The sequence below is a fragment of the Malus domestica genome, chromosome 05 (assembly GCF_042453785.1).
Source record: "Malus domestica chromosome 05, GDT2T_hap1".
In the NCBI taxonomy this organism is placed as follows: Eukaryota; Viridiplantae; Streptophyta; class Magnoliopsida; order Rosales; family Rosaceae; genus Malus; species Malus domestica.
The window spans coordinates 29,049,737-29,070,156 of NC_091665.1; the positions used below are offsets into that span (position 1 = coordinate 29,049,737).

Here is a 20,420-nt window from a genome sequence, read left to right on the forward strand (position 1 = left end):
TTTCCTGCCCCCATCCTAATCTTGTTCAAATCTTCGAACGTAAGAAACCAACTTAAAAGCCTAATTCCCTCCATCAATTCCAATCCTAAACATGAAAATACAAACTTAAAAATTATCCATACGCCCTAAAAAGAACCAAATTTCAGAATGTAATCGTATCAGTTTATAGTATTTCATTAAAGCACAACAATCAACTCCACTCATCCAACCCTGGTTCCACTGTTGCGAGTGCATTTTCGATCACTGCCCTTGAGAACTCCCGTTGATTTCTTTTCTTATGTATGTACTGTCCTACTGTTTATGATTCATTGTTATTACTCCGCGCAAAATTGTTAATTTTTTCAAAGTACTCAAAGTATTATCATTAACTTACCAAAATTTGGAAGTAACTGTTGTGGCCTATTTAACTGAAGGGGAATAGGGGGTGAATAGGGGGTGAGGCAAGAGAGAGTATGGAGAGAGTGTAATAATTTATTATGTGAATGTTATTACCTCTACGCATTATCTTTATTTATAGTAGAGAATAAGGAGAGGATTAACTTGTCCTCCAAGTAAATACAATCATATAGGAAGAGAATAACTAGTAACCAAATCTATCTAGGATTTCTCAATCCAAGAATATCTTTAACAGTTACGATATTATTTGTAAAACACTGCAATTCAAAACATGGCATGGCCAAAACTAAGGCTCCACAATTATCTTTCCGGTAGCATGGCCATCGCTGATCCTATCCCAAGCGTCCTCCGCCTTGGCCAAGGGATACTTTGAGTCAATTATAGTCTTCAGCTTCCCTTCTTTCACCAACTTAATAAGATACTCAAGGTTATCAGCCGTGGGAAATAAGAACAGTGGCACCAGTTGCTTCTTAGAAAAGGTAAGTTTCTTCAGTGCAACGCTAAACAGAGAGCTGGGGGTGGGAGTAACATCTATTACCTTACCGTTCGCACTCAAATTAGGCTCAAAAGTTGACCAAGGAATGCATGTTGCACAGTGGATCACAACATCATATTTTCGACCAGATGGACTCCTAAGAGCTGCACCTTCTGGGGTCTTGTAGTCAATAACCTCATCAGCCCCTAGGCTTTTGACCAGTTCAATGTTGCGGGCACCACAAGTGGCTGTAATATGAGTATTTCCAAGCTTTGCCAACTGAACCGCGTAGAGACCTACACCACCTGAAGCAGCTGTGATCAGGATGTTTGCTTGCTGACCACTTCCATCAAGCTTGATCCCTGCAGTTTGTGTAAGAGCCTGGTGAGATGTGAGACCAGCAACGGGTAATCCTACAGCGTTGGCTGCTGAAACTTCCGATGGCCTTGCAACAGTTAAACTCTCCATTGTCACGGCAAATTCAGCTAGTCCACCTCCAGTCTTTGATTCATTGTCGAAGAACAGAATGAGACAAAAAGGGACATGGTATGTATCAATGAATGATGCATCAGATATCTAGGTGACACATTCTGTCACTGGGTTTGCATATTAAGCACACCAAAAGTGGTTTTTACATGCAATAGTTCAGTCTCATGCCGACTGGAATGACACTAGGGAAAGAGGCACACAAAGTCGATGAAGGGTTAACGAGGGTTTACAAATACAACAATTCAGATTGGAACAAATGGATTCAACTTTTCAAATTAGTAGATACTTATTCAGATATCATTGATGAAAATAATAGTTCTAAATTAAGTTAAATCCATCTATATGCATGTTTCCTAGATGTATGTGGAGCCTAAAAGATGCTATTTCCAAAACATGATATGGAAGCTTAATTCCCTTTTTCTGAATTATGTTATCCTTTCAGTTAAATTTTAATTCGCCGAAAACGAAGACTAAATTTGAAGAATTTCAAGTGAAACAGAGAAAATGAGCTAGTATACAAGGGAACTTACAAGAGTGTTAACCTTTCCAACAACTTTGTCACCAGGTTTGAATTTTTTTACTCCAGGTCCTACCTTTACAACCTTTCCTGCCACATCAATACCTGTTCCGAGTTCCACCAATGAATATCTTCAGTTAACAAAACGACTTCTCACAAAATGTGGTCCTGTGAAAACTTCTACATAAAACATGTTAAGAAATGCATCCCACCCTTTCCCCTTGAAGAACTCGAAAAACTATGCTATAATATCAGTGTTTACGTAAGAATCTCTCCCCGGAAAACACACAAATCCAGAAGTTTATTAGATGAAATGAACAAGAAACAGCACATTCAAATGCAAAGTATTAGCGTGTTTAAGCATTTATCTAACATTCGTACTACTTTTCAAGAAGAAGATCAAATAATGCATGGAATGAAGCATAATTACGTAAAGAGTTATAAACACAAAATGGATCCCCTAAGTAGCAGCGTCTCAAGACAGCCAAACCAAATTACCAGGTATGTGCGGAAACCTGCGAGGCAACAAAGGCCAGAGCATGCCTTTCTGAGCTTTCCAATCAATTGCGTTTAGACTAGTTGCCTCCAATTTCAGCAGCACCTCATCTTTTTTCGGATTTGGAATTGGAACTTCAACATGCTGCAATAAGGCCAATGTCATGACAAGAATGTGTTCTGCAAAGTTCTTCAAAGCAAAAGCGGCAAAATGCAATGTATCCACATAATACACCAACAACTTTGTTTAACAAAACCTAGTAATGGAGTAAATCCCTGTTACTATTTCTTTCATCATGTGATTCAGATAAAAACAATAAAAGTAAAAGATAAAAGATAAAACCTCTGCCTTTATCCTTTCCTTCCCAACATTGCAATGACTCAATCAAGTACTCGTATTCCAAGTGGGATTGCAGTTATTAAACTGAAAATATGACTTCACCCGTGAAACATAGATTTTTCTTCTAAAACCCGACATAATTGTTTTACTTGATTAAAGCCCGGCAATTAGGATCCCCATAAGCATATTCCTTAATTAAGCTTGAATACAAATATTTTACATGTTTCCAATGGCTATATTATCCCTAATAACAATTGGATTGAGACATTTATTTTCCTATTCTATATTATCCCTAAATGGGTACATTAATGATATATAAATAGACAAACATTATGAAACTCATTGAAGGCGCAAAACAAGGAGTAAATCTTTGATATTGACATGATTGGAGAATACTTGCAATTTTGTAAAATGATTGCAGTAATGGGTCAACTATTTCTCTAGCTTGCAACTCATATTAAATTTTGGGTTTTATTTAGAGGTTAAGAAGTGCACGGGTATATTGAACTCCCGAAAAAAAAAATAACAAACAAGTGAGTTTGCGTTTATGAAATAAGAGTTACAAGTCTATAAACAACCTTTAAACCAGAAGTTCCGCCCCCATAGTTGTCGTACTGAACCGCATGCATGGTCTCATTGGCCATAGTCTCTCAGTTGTAAGTCCAACTAACGTTTCGAAGAGCCGCAGAAACTTGAAGCTCCTCCCTCCCGGATTCTATGAAGTGCAGAGCTTATGCTAGTAGTACAGCAATGGAATCGTTAGTCCATGTCTAATGTGGAATAAACTAATACACGTGATTCATAAGGATGTTGACTCATAGGCCCATGTCTATTGTGGAACAAACTAATACACGTGATGTTGACTCGTTGGCACAACTAATTCACGTGATCATAATGATGTGGGCGGTACAATAGATACATGGTCTCCATGTTAAATAGACAATACGTGGTCCATATGTTAAATAGACAATACGACAAGTAGATGGTGCCTATGTTAAATAGACAATACGTATGCGGTCCATATGTTAAATATACAATAAGTGGATGCAGTGGTGATGCCAAGATTTGCCGAGGAGAGGGGTGAAATTCAAGAGAGTGTAAGATTCAATTGAATGCGGTTGCTTTTATATTGGAGAGTGCAAAGTTTTGAGTCAATATTCATAGCAGAAAATAGTATCTACACCAAAGCGGTTGTAAGCGGTAATATCAAAATCAATGTAATAAGCTTAAATTGGCTAGGATTATGTTTCAAAAAAAAACGCTAGTCAGGCAACGGGCTGGAACCTAGTAATTAGACACCTAGGCGAGATCTAGACAAGAGCCCAGTAGGATTTAAATGAATTTCTTTTTGTAAAATGATTGCAGTAATGGGTCAACTATTTCTCTAGCTTGCAACTCATATTAAATTTTGGATTTTATTTAGAGGTTAAGAAGTGCACGGGTATATTGAACTCCCGAAAAAAAAAAAAAAAAAGATAGGTGAGTTTACGTTTATGAAATAAGAGTTACAAGTCTATAAACAACCCATAAACCAGAAGTTCCGCCGTCATAGTTGTCGTACAGAACCGCGTGCATGGTCTCATTGGCCATAGTCTCTCAGTTGTAAGTCCAACCAACGTTCAAAAGAGCCGCAGAAACTTAAAGCTCTTCCCTCCCGGATTTTATCAAATACAGAGCTTATGCTAGTACAGCAATAGACTCATTAGCCCATGTCTATAGTGGAACAAATAATACGCGTGATTCGTAATGATGTTGACTGATTGACCCTTGTCTATTGTGGAACAAATACATGTGATTCATGGGCTATAGTGGAACAAATAATGCGTGATTCATAATGATGTTGACTGATTGATCCTTGTCAATCATGGAACAAATACACATGATTCATATTGATGTAGACAGTAATTTCAGTATATGGTCCCCATGGTAAATGTACAGTACATATGTGGTCCACATGTTAAATAGACGATCAATAAGTATATGGTCCCTATGTTAAATAGACAGCATGTATGTTGTCCATATGTTAAATATACAATAAGTGTATGCAGTGGCGAAACTAGGATTTACCGAGAAGAGAGGTGAAATTCAAAATAGTGCAAGATTCAATCGAAACAGTTGCTTTTATATTGGAAGAGTGTAAAGTTTTGAGTCAATATTCATAGCAGAAAATAATCTCTCCACCAAAACCGTTGTAAGCTGTAATATCAAAGTCAATATAATAAGCTTAAATTGGCTAGGTTTATATTCTAAAAAAAAGACGCTAGTCAAACAGCGGACTGGAACCTAGTAGCTAGGCGCCTAGGAGAAATCTAGGCAGGAGCCTAGTGGGATTTAAATGAATTTCTTTTATCATTATAAGCCTATTTGATTAAACGATCTAGGGTTTAGAGAGAGAGGGGACCGGCTATGGTTAGAGAGAAGAGAGAGTGATTTAATTGTGAGGTGTGTTTGATTCAACCCATTGTGGTTCATATGTTAAATAGACGATACAATAAGTCCCCATGTTAAATGTACAGTACGTATGTGGTCCATAGACTTGGCATTCGTGTCATGTTTTTCGTATTCGTGTCGATTTCGTGTCATACCCGATATCTTAACGGGTCGTGTCGTGTAACACCCGTTAAAATAAACGGGTAAAATGATCCGATCTGAAATCGACCCGATAATATAAACAGGTAATATGACCCGACCTGTTACCCATTAAGGAAAATATATTTTAAACCAATAAATAATCAAATGAAAAACATAATACTAAATAAGTATATACATACCATATTGTCACATCCAAAACATAAAAACGCATTTTTCTTTTAAGTATATTTTCACTTACCTAAAGTCTTTAATAGTTTTTAATTAATGTAGAAGTGTAAAAAAATATAGAAAAAAATATATAAACGCTCGTAATGACAAGCTTTACAACTTTCATGAAGAGCTTAACTTCGAAATTTGCTACTATAATCATATAAATCATATATCAAAATTTAACTGTTGATTGTTGTTTACATTTACGCTTCATTGTTCTCATCAAATTTTGTTTTTTCAGATTTTCTTTTTTGAAAACTTGATCCATTAGAGGATGCATGAAGATAAACGGTTTGGATCGTTAATATTATATTTAGAGTTTTACGATTAGTAAAAATATTGCTTGATGTTTATAAAATTTCTACAAACTATATGACATCGACTCATATTTCAGTTAACCGTAAATATCGAAATGTGATATCAAAGATATGAACCGTTCATCTTCTTACATCTGCTAGATAATCATGTTAAAAAGAAAATTTTTAAAATAAAATTCAGTAAGAAGAATAAAGTGTAAATGACAATCGACAGTTAAATATAAATTTAAGGTTTATAAATTATAGTGTCGGATTTCGAAGCTGACCCGTCATGAAAGTTGTAAAGTTTGTCACTATGAGTGATTTTATTTTTTATTTTTTACACTTCTACAATAATTATTATTAATTTTATTAATTTTGTCCTCAAATAAAAAATATTATTCGTGAAGGTTTGGAGGATTTTAAAAATCTAAACGATAATGTAAGTGTAACAATTATCTACTCGTGGAGGAATAATGATGAATTACAAGTGTTTATATATTCTTTCACATTTTTCATACTTGTATGTATGTCTTCTTAGTTCTTGCATATACAAATACTATATTAGTTTATTTTAATTTTGGACAACATCGTGTTAAGTAAAATTTATAGCCCTGGTGAATCATACGATGATGGTAAAAGGGAGACTAAAATTCCTCTGTGAGTTTTCCTGGCTCCCAAAAATGTGGGCTACCATGACGAAGCCAATTTGTCCCTTTTTTGAAAGAAAAAAATACACATGATTCATGTTAATATAATAAAATTAGTATTTTGTCGATCTTGTATTTCCACAAACTAATTCATGTTATCTGTATTTTTTTGATCTTGTATTTCCACAAACTAATACACTACTACGAAACCATTTACTACTGTCGCTATGATAACTGACAAGAAACGTATATTACTATCAGATATTAAGCAAAATTCAACAGAAAATGGATGCAGTGGCGGTTATAATAAGTGACATAATTGCTAGCGTTAGGAAATGAATTTTCCAACAGAAAATACTCTAAAATAGACAGAAATTGTGTCGGATATAACCGACAAAGAATACATTAATACTGAATAAATCAGAGCATTCTCTGTCGAATAAAACCAACAAAAAATATATTAATAAAAAGAAATATAAACCACTTTCTGAATCATTTCTTTCCCTTTCAAGTTAGCCTTCCCTGCATTCATTGCATTTTCCAGCTTTGAGATATGCAACGTTCCTCTAAGGTACACCATATTCTTCATTTCTTCAAGTTTGTTTCCTATTTCGCAGCTAACCTGAATATATTTATAGACAGAAGTTTGACCCCCAACAACAAGAAAAGGATTGGAAAGACAGATAAATATATTTGAAAAAGAAAAGAAAAGACAAATCGGAAATCTGGGCAAGTTATGCAACCGCCTACACTACTCCCCGGGGGTTACAGTTCAGGCAGTGCTCCTGTTCTCCGACACTCTCCTTTCTTCACCACCTTTATCATCACAAACCTTGTCTCACTGATCAGCTCATTGTCTTTTCTCGTCACGTTTCTCTCGATCTTGACATCTCAATTTGAGTACAAAAACTTCCATCAATCTCTTCTGCTCAGGCTGCATTTAGGATTTGCCTTTCTTTTCTTCTCGCTAGTGACGACCAGGCTCTCATTCATTGCTACAGTTGTGCTCTTGATTCATCTCGATGAGGAATTAACAACGTCTCTCCTTTACGTTGTTGCCTTTTTTCCTGTGTTTGTATTTGGGCTCATACAACAACTTCCTTTGTATGCTGGATTTTCTCATGCTTTGATATTTCTATTTAAGAAAGTTAAGAAGTTTATAATTTCTATTTAAAACACAAACTGAACGTAATACAAATAATTTAAAACGTACTGGTTTTGAAATGTTGCTTCTCGAATTGTTTATCCATGGTGATTGAAGCGAGAATGAGAATGAAATGAAGAGAGGAGAAAAGGGAGAAGGAAGGGAGAAGGCACCGGTGCAAGGAAGAGATTGAGGGGTTTTATTTTGGAAAATTTTCATTACTGCCGGTTATAATCGATAGAAAAAAATGGCGGCAAAAATCCTCCCAAAATTTTAAAAGGAAAACTAATGAAAAGGGCTTGAAAACTTTGAGTTTTAATGATAAGGACAAAATAAAGGGTAAAGTGAATAGTACCAGGTGCTTTTCGTTAAAGTTCCCAATTTTAAATCCCCCCCCCAAATTTTGTTACGATTTAAAAAAATAAAATAAATTGAACGGAGATATGCATTCTACGAAACTAGTTTCCATGATCTAACCGCCAAACATGTTTGTAGATACTACAAGATCGCATATATAAAAAATCGCAAAAAAAAAATAATAATAATAAGATATTAGGTAATAGAACAAAAGTTTTTTACGGTTATAAATGAAAAATCACAATTTAACGGTTATTTTAGCTCCGGTTTTGATGATTTTTTTACAGCTACACTCATCGACCCTATAAGAATTCAATGAACGAATTCGATCTTCAATTTAAAATATTTACACTAGTGGATACCACAAAATCTTATTTTATACTTAATGGAAGTACAATATTAACTCTAAGTGTTTGTTTAATCTACCGTTTTGACGTGATATGCATTCTACGAAACTTTTTTCAACGATCCAACCATCAAACATATTTGTACACACTCCGAGATAGCATACGTAAAAAATCATAAAAAATAAACATTCAAAGATAACGTAACGGAACAAAAGTTTTCAACGGTTATAAACAAAAAATCACAATTTAACGGTTATTTTAGTTCTGATTGTAATGATTTTTTACAGCTACACTGCTCGACCCTATAAGAATGTCATAAATAAATTTGATCTTCAATTTAAAATATTTATACTAGTGGATACCACAAAATCTTAATTTATACTTAATGGAAGTAAAACATTAACTATTTAAGTGTTTATTTAATCTACCATTTTGACGTGATATATATTCTACAAAACTTTTTTCAATGATCTAACCATCAAACTTGTTTGTACACACTCCGAGATCGCATACGTAAAAAATAAAAATAAAACAAACATTCAGAGATTAGGTAATAGAACAAAAAATTTCGACGATTATAAACGAAAAATCACAATTTAACTTTTATTTTAGCTCCGATTTTGATGATTTTTTTACAGATACACTCCTCGACCCTATAAGAATGTATTGAACGAATTCGATTTCATTTAAAATATTTACACTAGTGGATACCACAAATCTTATTTTAAACTTGATGGGGAAGTATAATATATTAACTCTAAGTGTTTGTTTAATCTACCGTTTTGATGCGATACGCATTCTATGAAACGTTTTTCAATAATCCAACCATCAAAATTGTTTGTACACACTCCGAGATCGCATACGTAAAAAATCGCAAAAAACAAAGATTTAGAGATTAGGTAATGGAACAAAAGTTTTCGATGGTTATAAACAAAAAATCACAATTTAACGGTTATTTTAGCTCTGATTTTGATGACTTTCTACTGCTACACTCCTTCACCCCTATAAGAATGCAATGAATGAATTCGATCTTCAATTTAAAATATTTACTCTAGTGGATAAATCTTATTTTATACCTAATGGAAGTATAACATTAACTCTTAAGTGTTTGTAAAATCTATCAATTTGATAGGATATGCATTCTACGAAACTAGTTTCAACGATCCAATCGTCAAACATGTTTGTATATACTTTGAGATAGCATGTGTGAAAAATCGCAAAAAAAAAAACAAAAACAAAAACATTCAGAGATTAGGTAATGGGACCCTGAGTGAAAAAAAAAAAAAACATTCAGAGATTATTCTAGCAGCCGCCCAAAATTTTGCTTTGTTTGTGTCGTTATATCTGACAAGGCCATGAGTGAAAAAAAATATTTAAACCATGTGTTTATTTATTTTTAATCAATATAACATTTTAAAATAATAAAATAGTCAATTTATGTAGGTTATAACCACCAGAATACTAAAATAATAACCGCTAGAAACTAAAATAATAAAATAGTCAATTTATGTCGGTTATAACCACCACCATTAACTTAAAAACTGTCGGAATATGTTAAAAATATTTATAAAAAAAAGAATTCAAAAATACTAGCGGTTATAATAATTTTATGGCTATTGCATTCGACAGTAAATATCCGTCAGGAATTTATGTCGAATATAACCGACAGGATTTCATTGTTATTCAACACTAACTAAGTGATGTGTCAGATATCTTTTATCCGACATAATGACTTATTAAACCACCACCATCATCCGACACCTAAAGCTAATATTGTAGTAGTGATACACACGTTATATGTAGTCAGTATTTTGTTGATCTTGTATTCTTGTTGAAATTTCATCTTCTAGAAAATTATGTTGGCCTGTCATATTTTTGAGACACTTAACCTAACTTTTCGATAAAGTTGCACATTTCGAGAAACGAAAACTATAATGAACAACTAGCATTTGCCTACACACTTTGTGTGTATGAACACGTATTTTTTAGAAAATGAGAAGGAGAGAGAGAGAGAACGTGAGGGGAGTGGGAGGTTTTTTTTTTGTTTTTTGTTTTATTTTAAATATTGAAGGTATTTTAACATTACCTATAGGTAAGGCTTCAACAAAAAAACAGTAAAATTTGGACCTGTGAAATTACATTATTGCTCATCATTTTTTATTGTGTGATAGAAGACTAAGTAGTGTTTTCACCATCTTTTGGTTGACAAAGAGGTTTTCATTAATTAATAGAGATAAGAATGAAAAAATAATAGAAAAAATAAAAACTTTAAGGAAAAATTAATATCTGATTCCTAGTTTTTTATTTCATATATTAACTGAGACCTTATTAGTTTTTAGATTTTGATCAAAGTCCCTAGCATTCATCTATTAATAAATTACATGTCAGTTACATTATTTTTTTAAATACAAATTAGTAATTGATTTAGGGTTTTAATGCTGACATCCTTATTAAACTCCTAATTAATTTTCAATTCAAAAAATTTTCAAAATATAAAAAATAAAATTAGAATAAGTTTGTACCCATTAATGTTTTATAAAAAAAAATTTCAATTTTTTAATCTTACATGTAACCATTTATATAATTCTTCTATTTCTCTAATCTTAAATGTACTTATTCTTAGATATACCAATTTGTTATCTATAAAATGTACCTTTATATATATATATATATATATATATATATATATATATATATATATATATATATATATAATTCATTCAATCTTTTTTTTAATTCATTTTTTAAATTTATATGGGTACATTCTATTTCGTTGATTTGAGAATGAATTTATGTCAAGTTTAATAGAAGAAATTTAATATGTACCCATGTTTTGGTGCAATAATTTTTTTGTTAGTTTTGATGAACGTACCCATGTATGTGTGTGCACACACAGACACACACACACAATATATATTGGAGAGTATAATTTATCTTTAATATTTTTTTTATCCCATAAATTATAGGTTTTATTTAAATCTCATTAATATAAATAACTACAAATTTCATTTTTAATTTAAAAATAAAATAACTACATTATTACATTAATGTCAGGAACTTCGATAAAAAAACTGAAAATCACAAAAGTTTTAGTAAAAAAACATTGATAATTAGGGCCCACATCCAAAGTCTCCAAAAATTTAATGACTGAGGCAATATTGGATTCAAAATTTAAACTTTGGCTCTTTTAATTTAAAAACCTAAATTTTTAAAATAGAAATTTTAGCGCGTGAGCAAATTTCAGTTGATTCATGGAGATATTTCATTGAACACTTAGTGAGTTTGTTGTCGTCAGATGAACCATATTACGAATATGTTAACATATATTAACATTTGCTAAAGCTATATAATGAGTGCTATTGATAGCATTCGTGGTTAGATTTTGCTTCGTGATCATAGCAAAGCTTCAACAAGTTCTGAACTCAATTGCTTTATTATATTCTATGCGTTTTCTTCAACAAAGTTAGGCTGAAAGAATCGTTCACATAACATATTTGTCTCCTGAACAAGTCTTTCTTCCTTAATTTTTCAATATTGACAAAACAAAAAAACAAAAAAAAAGCTACGAGATAATCATACTAACTGAACAAGTTGCTCCCATACAACGGTTATCAGTGTTGACTCGTCACGCACACAAAGCTTTCGAACAACTATAACAAAAAAGGCCCACATTTCTCAAACTGTCTCGGAAGTTCGACTACCATGGCGGAGAGCTTATGCACGCGGTTCAAGTACAACCTGCTATGGAAGTGTTTAAAGATTGAGAAAAAGTGGTGATTCGTTAAGTAAATTTTATGTTTGTTGCAAACATTGTTTTAAAAACTTCCATCTAAGTGCTACTCGGCTAGTCACTACCCCGATTAATCCCTAAACGTTTGAAAATAAAAATGGCACCTAGACCTACCTAAGCACCTACCTAGATCGCCTAAGCGCCCTAGCCCACCCAAACCCACCTAGGTCGTGACTCACTTAGAAAATAAATAACTTTCGTTTTGCTTTTTATTTTTTTCAATAAATTGTAAGAGACTAGTCGAATACTTAGATTAACACATATTACATGCTTGTTCTCCACGCATTTTGCTCTCTTGAACTCTACCCTTCTGTCCTAGCTTCTTCACCCTCCCCCGTCTAATAGGATCAAAGTACTTCTTTTGTGTGTCCCGGGTAAAGTTGATAGGAGCATATGCTCCCAAACAACTTTGAGTGGAGTCGTTCGAAAAGAAGTTTCTATGGCCCCCTTGCTCATTTAACACTGCATCCGGGTGCCGATGGAGATACAGCGACCCTTGCTCACTTATCACTGTGCTCGGGCCGCACAGCGCGCCACTTACGGGTGACGCCCTAGCTTTAGCGCTATTTTGTTCTGGATTCATTTTCATAAGGATTCGACGTGATCATGGAGTGCCGGCTGTCGACTAGGAACGTGGAATATAGGAACCTTAACGGGAAAATCTATGGAAGTAGTGGAAGTTATGGTGAGGAGAAGAATAAATATTATGTGCCTACAAGAAACTAAGTGGGTTGGTAGTAAGGCAAAGGATCTAGAAAACTCAGGGTTTAAACTTTGGTATTCGGGCACACATAGAACGAGAAACGGTGTTGGCATCATCGTGGACAAGACCTTGGTACAAGATGTTGTAGATGTCAAGAGGGTAGGAGATAGAATCATGGCAATCAAGATTGTAATAGGACAAGAACTTATCAATGTGATTAGTGCGTACGCACCTCAAGTAGGGTTGGATACGAGGTCGAAGGAGAAATTTTGGGAAGATCTTGGAGACTTGGTGCAAGGAATTGCTCAGACGGAGAAGTTATTTATAGGAGGAGATTTAAATGGACACGTGGGCAGGGAGACAGGCAACTATGGAGGTTTTCATGGTGGCCATGGTTTTGGGGAGAGAAACGAGGATGGGGAAGCTATCTTGGATTTTGCAATGGCATTTGATCTCTTCTTAGCCAACACCTTCTTTAAGAAGAGAGAAGAACATGTGATCACCTACAAGAGTGGGTCGTCAAAAACACAAATAGATTTTCTTCTAATGAGGAAAGGGGATCGTATAACTTGTAAGGATTGCAAAGTTATACCAGGAGAGAGCGTGGCTAATCAACATCGCTTGTTGGTGATGGATGTACATATCAAAAGAGTGAGACAAAAGAACAAGACTTGGAAGTGCCCAAGGACTAGATGGTGGAATCTAAAAGAAGAAAAACAAGCCATTTTCAAAGAGAAAGTAATCACCCAGTGTGTGTGGGATAGAGAGGGGGAAGCTAGCCAAATGTGGGATTCCATGGCTAGTTGTATCCGAAAAGTAGCAAAAGAGGTATTAGGAGAGTCCAAGGGCTTTGCCCCACACCAAAAAGAATCTTGGTGGTGGAATGAGGAGGTACAAACAAAGGTGAAGGCTAAGAAGGAATGTTGTAAAGCCTTATACAAGGATAGGACTGATGAAAATGGTGAAAGGTATAGAAAAGCGAAGCAAGAGGCGAAGAAAGCTGTGAGAGAAGCTAAGTTAGCGGCTTACGACGATATGTATAAACGACTAGATACCAAAGAAGGAGAGTTGGATATCTATAAACTAGCTAGAGCAAGGGAAAAGAAGACAAGAGACCTAAACCAAGTGAGGTGCATCAAGGATGAGGATGGAAAAGTTCTTGCTACAGAGAATGCGGTTAAAGACAGATGGAGAGGTTATTTTCATAATCTTTTCAATGAAGGACATGAAAGGAGTGCTTCTTTAGGGGAGTTGAGTAACTCAGAAGAGTGTAGAAACTACTCTTTTTATCGTCGAATCCGGAAGGAAGAAGTGGTTGTAGCTTTGAAGAAGATGAAGCAAAGAAAAGCAATAGGCCCAGACGAGATACCAATCGAAGTGTGGAAAGTTTTGGGAGAGACAGGTATAACATGGCTCACTGACCTTTTCAATAGGATTTTGAAAACGAAGAAGATGCCAAATGAGTGGCGAACGAGCACTTTAGTGCCTATCTACAAGAATAAGGGCGACGTACAAAATTGCATGAACTATAGGGGTATTAAGCTAATGAGTCATACAATGAAGCTCTGGGAGAGAGTCATTGAGCATAGATTGAGGCAAGAGACACGGGTTTCGGACAACCAATTCGGGTTCATGCCAGGGCGCTCAACCATGGAGGCAATCTATCTCTTACGAAGATTGATGGAAAGATATAGAGATGGGAAAAAGGATTTACACATGGTCTTTATAGATTTGGAGAAAGCGTACGATAGGGTCCCAAGAGACATTCTTTGGAGGATTTTAGAGAAGAAAGGAGTACGAGTAGCATATATCCAAGCTATAAAGGATATGTATGAAGGAGCAAAGACTGCCGTAAGAACTCATGAAGGACAAACTGAAAGCTTTCCCATAACTGTAGGATTACATCAAGGCTCATCCTTAAGTCCTTACCTTTTTGCGTTGGTAATGGATGAGTTAACAGGACATATTCAAGATGATATTCCTTGGTGTATGCTTTTCGCAGACGATATAATGTTGATAGATGAAACTCAGGAAGGGGTAAATACAAAGCTTAACCTTTGGAAAGAAGTGTTGGAATCTAAAGGTCTTCGCCTAAGCCGATCAAAGACAGAATATATGGAGTGCAAGTTCAGTGCAAATGGAGGCCAAAACGAGTTAGGGGTGAGGATCGGTGATCAAGAAATACCAAAGAGCGATCGTTTTCGTTACCTAGGATCTATCTTGCAAAAGAACGGAGAATTAGATGGAGATCTCAACCATAGAATACAAGCTGGATGGATGAAGTGGAAGAGTGCATCCGGCGTGTTGTGTGACCGCCGTATGCCACTGAAGCTCAAGGGAAAATTTTATAGGACGGCAATAAGGCCGGCGATGCTGTATGGCACAGAATGTTGGGCGGTGAAGCATCAACACGTACACAAAATGGGTGTAGCGGAGATGAGGATGCTTCGTTGGATGTGTGGGCACACGAGAAAGGATAAGATTAGGAATGAGGATATCCGGGGTAAAGTAGGAGTAGCCGAAATTGAAGGAAAGATGAGAGAAAATCGGTTACGGTGGTTTGGACATGTGCAAAGAAGGCCTACTGACGCTCCGATTAGAAGATGCGACTATGGGACAGAGGTTCAGGGCCGAAGGGGTAGAGGAAGACCTAGGAAAACTTTGGAAGAGACTCTAAGAAAAGACTTAGAGTACTTGGATCTAACGAAGGACATGACACAGGACCGAGCACAATGGCGTTCTAAGATTCATGTAGCCGATCCCACTCAGTGACTTGGATTTTCCAAGTCTCCAACCGAGAAGTTTTCCTCACTCAGGAAATTAAGGGAACACTACCTCAACCTACATGCTCCACTCACAAAGCTCCAACAAAAGAAAATTCAAAGAACTTAGCGAAGAAGGCTTTGGTGTATTTAACACAATACGTTGAAATGAAGGAAAGCTTATTTATTGATATCCCCGATAAGCTACAAATATGTACATATACATGAGTCAAAATAAACAAACAAGAGAGAGCCTTCACAAAGGTTGCTTAGGAGAAGTCGCAGCAGTCGGTAGAGCCCCAGAAAGAGAAGGCACCGGAGGGGGATCATTCGGAGCCTCAGTACTGGACAGAACCCTGGAAGGAGGAGGCATCAGAGGTTGATCATTTGGAGCTTCATTACGCGGTACAGCCCCAGAAGACGAAGGCAATAAATGCCTTTGGAACAAACCCACAAATCTCTGATGATCAAGTAAAACCTGACCATCAGATTCCTTCATCTGGTCCAGCTTCCTCTTCATGTTTGTAGCATAGTCATGTGCGAGACGGTGCAACTGTTTATTCTCATGCTTGAGCCTTCTAATCTCCTGTTTGAGACTCATCACTTCAGCCGTCAATGATTCAACTTGGCGGGTTCGAGCAAATAGGCGTTGGGCCATATTAGACACAGAACCTGCACACTGAACACTGAGAGCCAGAGAATCCTTAACAGCTAACTCATCAGATCGTTTGGAAAGTAGTCTGTTATCTTTGGGAGTGAGAAGGTTCCTGGCCACCACCGCAGCGGTCATATCATTCTTCATAACGGAATCCCCAACGGTAAGAGGACCAGTAGGGGAGACGAAGGATGGGCGCCATATGTTGTCTGGAGAAGGCGGGGCTGCCTCTTCAACAAGGTTCAAGTCAAAACGACGGTCGGAGGGGCCAGACATTTTCAAAGGTGTTGAAGAGAGAAGAGGTCGAACAAATCAAGATCTTAGAAGTGTAAGAATGGAGCTTCTACTGGTGGAGATTCAAGTGTGCTTTGGAACTTAATGCCAGCCCCTATAAAAATCTGCACTCGACGGAGCTTCAGAAATCGAAGAGGCGCCTGCTCAGAAATCGAAGAGGCGTTTGCTTTCTCAAAAGCTGGGCTGCTCAGAGACCACGAGGGTCGATCTCAGAAATCGAAGAGGCGTCTGCTTTCTCAAAAGTTGGGCTGCTCAAAGACCACGAAGGCCGATCTCAGAAATCGAAGAGGCGCTTGCTTTCTCAAAAGTTGGGCTGCTCAGAGACCACGAGGGCCGATCTCAGAAATCGAAGAGGCACCTACTTTTCCAGCCTTGGCAGCACCTGTCACACGCACACTCAGCTTTGCGGAAATTATGGGCATTCTGTCGAAGACTTCTGGTGAAGTAGAAAGCACATGAGTCTTACTGTTCAATCACCCACTTCCCACACGCAATAGTAGCTCATGTGTATCACAGATAACTTTGCCAAAGTTCTCTGCCAAAGTTGAGCACGTGAAGCTTGCAGCTTCCACTACATCGCTCTGACCAAGACGGGTAAAAGAATAGCAAAGAAACAGCACTAACAAAGTTTAGACACATAAATTTTGAAGGTCTAGCTACCCCATATTATTACCCACAAGGGTAAAGGAACAGTATCACTGCTGGATAATTGGAAAGTCCCTGTGTGTCAACCTCTGTGCTTCGTGGCAAGGTAGACTAGCAAACATGCCCAACCTTTACTCACATTCGAGAAAACACTCCTAACAAGATTGCTTGCTCCAAAATCGAAGAGGCACCGTCCTCCGAATCTCGAGAGCCAGACTCCCAACATGACTACTTTCTCAAAAATCGAAGAGAGGGTAAAGGAACAGTACCATTGCTGGATAATTGGAAAGTCCCTGTGTGTCAACCTCTGTGCTTCGTGGCAAGGTAGACTAGCAAACATGCCCAACCTTTACTCACATTCGAGAAAACACTCCCAACAAGATTGCTTGCTCCAAAATCGAAGAGGCACCGCCCTCCGAATCTCGAGAGCCAGACTCCCAACATGATTACTTTCTCAAAAATCGAAGAGACACCGCTCTCCGAATCTCGAGAGCCAGACCCCCAGCATGATTGCTTTCTCAAAAATCGAAGAGACATCGTTCTCCGAATCTCGAGAGCCAGATCCCTGATAGGATTGCTTGTTCGAAAACCGAAGGGGCAACACTTTCCCAACTACAAGAGCCGGATCTCCTTGGATAAAGCTGTCTGTAATCTTCACACGCAACATCAGCTTTCCACATACCACAGACCACTTTTTCAAAGTGCTCTGACAGGGTAAAGGAATAGCATTACTACTTGTTGTTAAGGAGACTCCTATATATGTTAACCTCCATCCCCAACGGACAGACAGACCTGCAAAAATGCTCAACCCTTCCTCATATATGAGAGGGCACTCTCAACGAAGCCTTTCGAAATATTCAGCTTTCTTTCCCCCCGATAATACCTCTGCAAACAAGTTATACTAGAGCAAGAATATCTCATATCATTAGGGTTAAAAGCAAGAGTATCCCATATCATGCTTTTTCCCTGTCTTTTCCTTTGGCCTTGTTCTTACCTGCAAGACAAGGAGAAAGAGAGCAATCAGTCAGCACTTGGAATCAAGCTTCCAGCCAGGAACTGACTGCCTGGAACTTACTTACCTGGCATTGCTCTCGAGTACTCATCTTCAACATCTTATGCTTCCAGGGAAGATACCGCATCTGCCTGAGGAACAGATAGGGCAAGTGAGAAGGATACAAGGAAGCATGTGGAGACAAGCGTAACAGCACACGTGCCGATACATCCATTACTCTGTCAAAGCAAAAGTATCCCATATCAGTAGGGTCGAACGTACTCTAGATTTGATCGACTTGTTTTGACCCTCAAATTCTTCAGTCGGCCTTATACTCTGGAGGAAACCAGAAAACCCTCCAGCTCAGTTCAAGAATAAGCCTGTGGAAAGTTACTTCTTCAAAAGCAAAAGTATCCCATATCATCTCTTCTCATTTTTCTTCTCTTTATCCTTCATGCTGCCTGCAAGATAGGGAGAATGTGAACAATCATCCGGAGCTCTGATTGCTTACCTTGTCTGTCACCTCTTTCAGCAAATCCCCTAGCTCGGCAACTTGAGGGACTCCTACTACATGGTTTGTATCGCGCTTGACCAAGCCTGAAACTACAAGTAAGCTTCAAGTGAAATTGATACATTACCTTGTGCATCTCCACCAGTTAAAGATACCACCCCTGGATGGAGGAAGAGTACTTCCAGAGAAGATGCCACATCTACCTATGAGACAGATAAGGCAAGTCAAGACGATACCACATTCCGATACTTAGAAGTTTCGTGATTACGAGATCATTCTCCCACAATATTTCCTAATGTCATTTGTACTAAATCATTCACTTGTACTCACTAAAGGAAAGCTTGAACCTATGTACTTGTGTAAACCCTTCACAATTAATAAGAACTCCTCTATTCCGTGGACGTAGCCAATCTGGGTGAACCACGTACATCTTGTGTTTGCTTTCCTATCTATATCCATTTATATACTTATCCACACTAATGATCGGAGCAATCTAGCGAAGATCACAAAAAGCGACCGTTTTCGCTACCTAGGATATATCGTGCAAGAGAACGGAGAATTAGAGAGAGATCTCAACCATAGAATAGAAGTTGGATAGATGAAGTGTAAGAGTGCATCCGGCGGGTTGTGTGACCGTCGTAGGCCACTGAAGCTCAAGGGAAAATTTTATAGGACGACAATAAGGCCAGCGATGTTGTATGGCACAGAATGTTGGGCGGTGAAGCATCAACACGTACACAAAATGGGTGTGGCGGAGACGAGGATGCTTCGTGGGATGTGTGGGCACACAAGAAATGATAAGATTGGAAATGAGGATATTCGAGGTAAAGTAGGAGTGGCCGAAATTGAAGGAAAGATGAGAGAAAATCGGTTCCGGTGATTTGGACATGTGCAAAGAAGGCCTACTGACGCTCCGGTTCGAAGATGTGACTACGGGACAGAGGTTCAGGGCCAAAGGGGTAGAGGAAGACCTAGGAAAACTTTGGAAGAGACTCTAAGAAAAGACTTAGAGTACTTGGTTCTAACGGAGGACATGACACAAAACCGAGCGCAATGGCGTTCTAGGATTCATATAGCCGACCCCACTTAGTGGGAAAAGGCTTTGTTGTTGTTGTTGTATAAGCGTAGACACTTATTTATACGATATATAATAAATTTACTTAAATTTATTTAGTCCGCCTAGGCCTTTGCCTAGCCGTCTAGCATCTGACCCCAGGCCACCGCCTGGCCTAGCGTGTTTTAGAACTTTAGTTGCAATACATTGAGGTTCTGATCCCCGCCCTGAAGAAGAATGAGGTTTTGCTGAAATTGGAAGCAGATAGTCTTCAACCAGTTGATTGGAAAATCAGAAAGGCGAGCAGCGGCCTCTTTTCCCCGGCAAATTCCCTCAAATACCTGGGAATTCTGTTTCTCATGTGATTTGTGATGTTTTTATAATTTTTTATCTTCAACATTCGTAAATAAAACTTATGCCAGAACACTAAATATAATCTCTCACCCATTTCGTAAGTGCTCCACCATTTCGTAAGTGCTCTCAATATTTTATATTGTTTTTTTTATAAAGATAATAAGACAAAAATGAATAGTAATATAAAATGTTGACGTGCTTTAACCGTGACCACACAAACAGGAGGGCATGGAAACAAAGAGGGCAGACAATCCTTGTCCAAATGAAAAACCTTGAAACATTTTGGTCTCCCAGGCATTTGAGGCAAGACAGAGTGTAATGATTTTGGTCTCCCAGTATGGAGAGAGTAATGA

The 20,420-nt window shown here is 37.3% G+C and overlaps 1 protein-coding gene across 1 annotated transcript; it reads right to left on the reverse strand.

Moving 5' to 3' along the window:
* Positions 1 to 453: 453 nt before the first annotated feature.
* Positions 454 to 4,344, reverse strand: LOC103435885 (chloroplast envelope quinone oxidoreductase homolog). Its single transcript, XM_008374314.4, has 4 exons — positions 3,291 to 4,344; positions 2,376 to 2,517; positions 1,891 to 1,982; positions 454 to 1,372 (listed from the first exon to the last, which is right to left on the reverse strand). Exons 1-4 carry the CDS (start codon positions 3,354 to 3,356, stop codon positions 683 to 685), a joined length of 990 nt encoding a protein of 329 aa, XP_008372536.3. The 5' UTR covers positions 3,357 to 4,344; the 3' UTR covers positions 454 to 682.
* Positions 4,345 to 20,420: the final 16,076 nt, after the last annotated feature.

Bases quoted from the DNA above. Each gene is read 5' to 3' on its own strand.
- LOC103435885 (XM_008374314.4), bottom strand. From the start codon at position 3,356: ATGGCCAATGAGACCATGCATGCGGTTCAGTACGACAACTATGGGGGC. The intron at 1,983-2,375 runs GTAATTTGGTTT...AACTCGGAACAG, and splicing joins CAGGTTTCCGCACATACCTG to GTATTGATGTGGCAGGAAAG. The intron at 1,373-1,890 runs GTAAGTTCCCTT...AATGAATCAAAG, and splicing joins TTGGAAAGGTTAACACTCTT to ACTGGAGGTGGACTAGCTGA.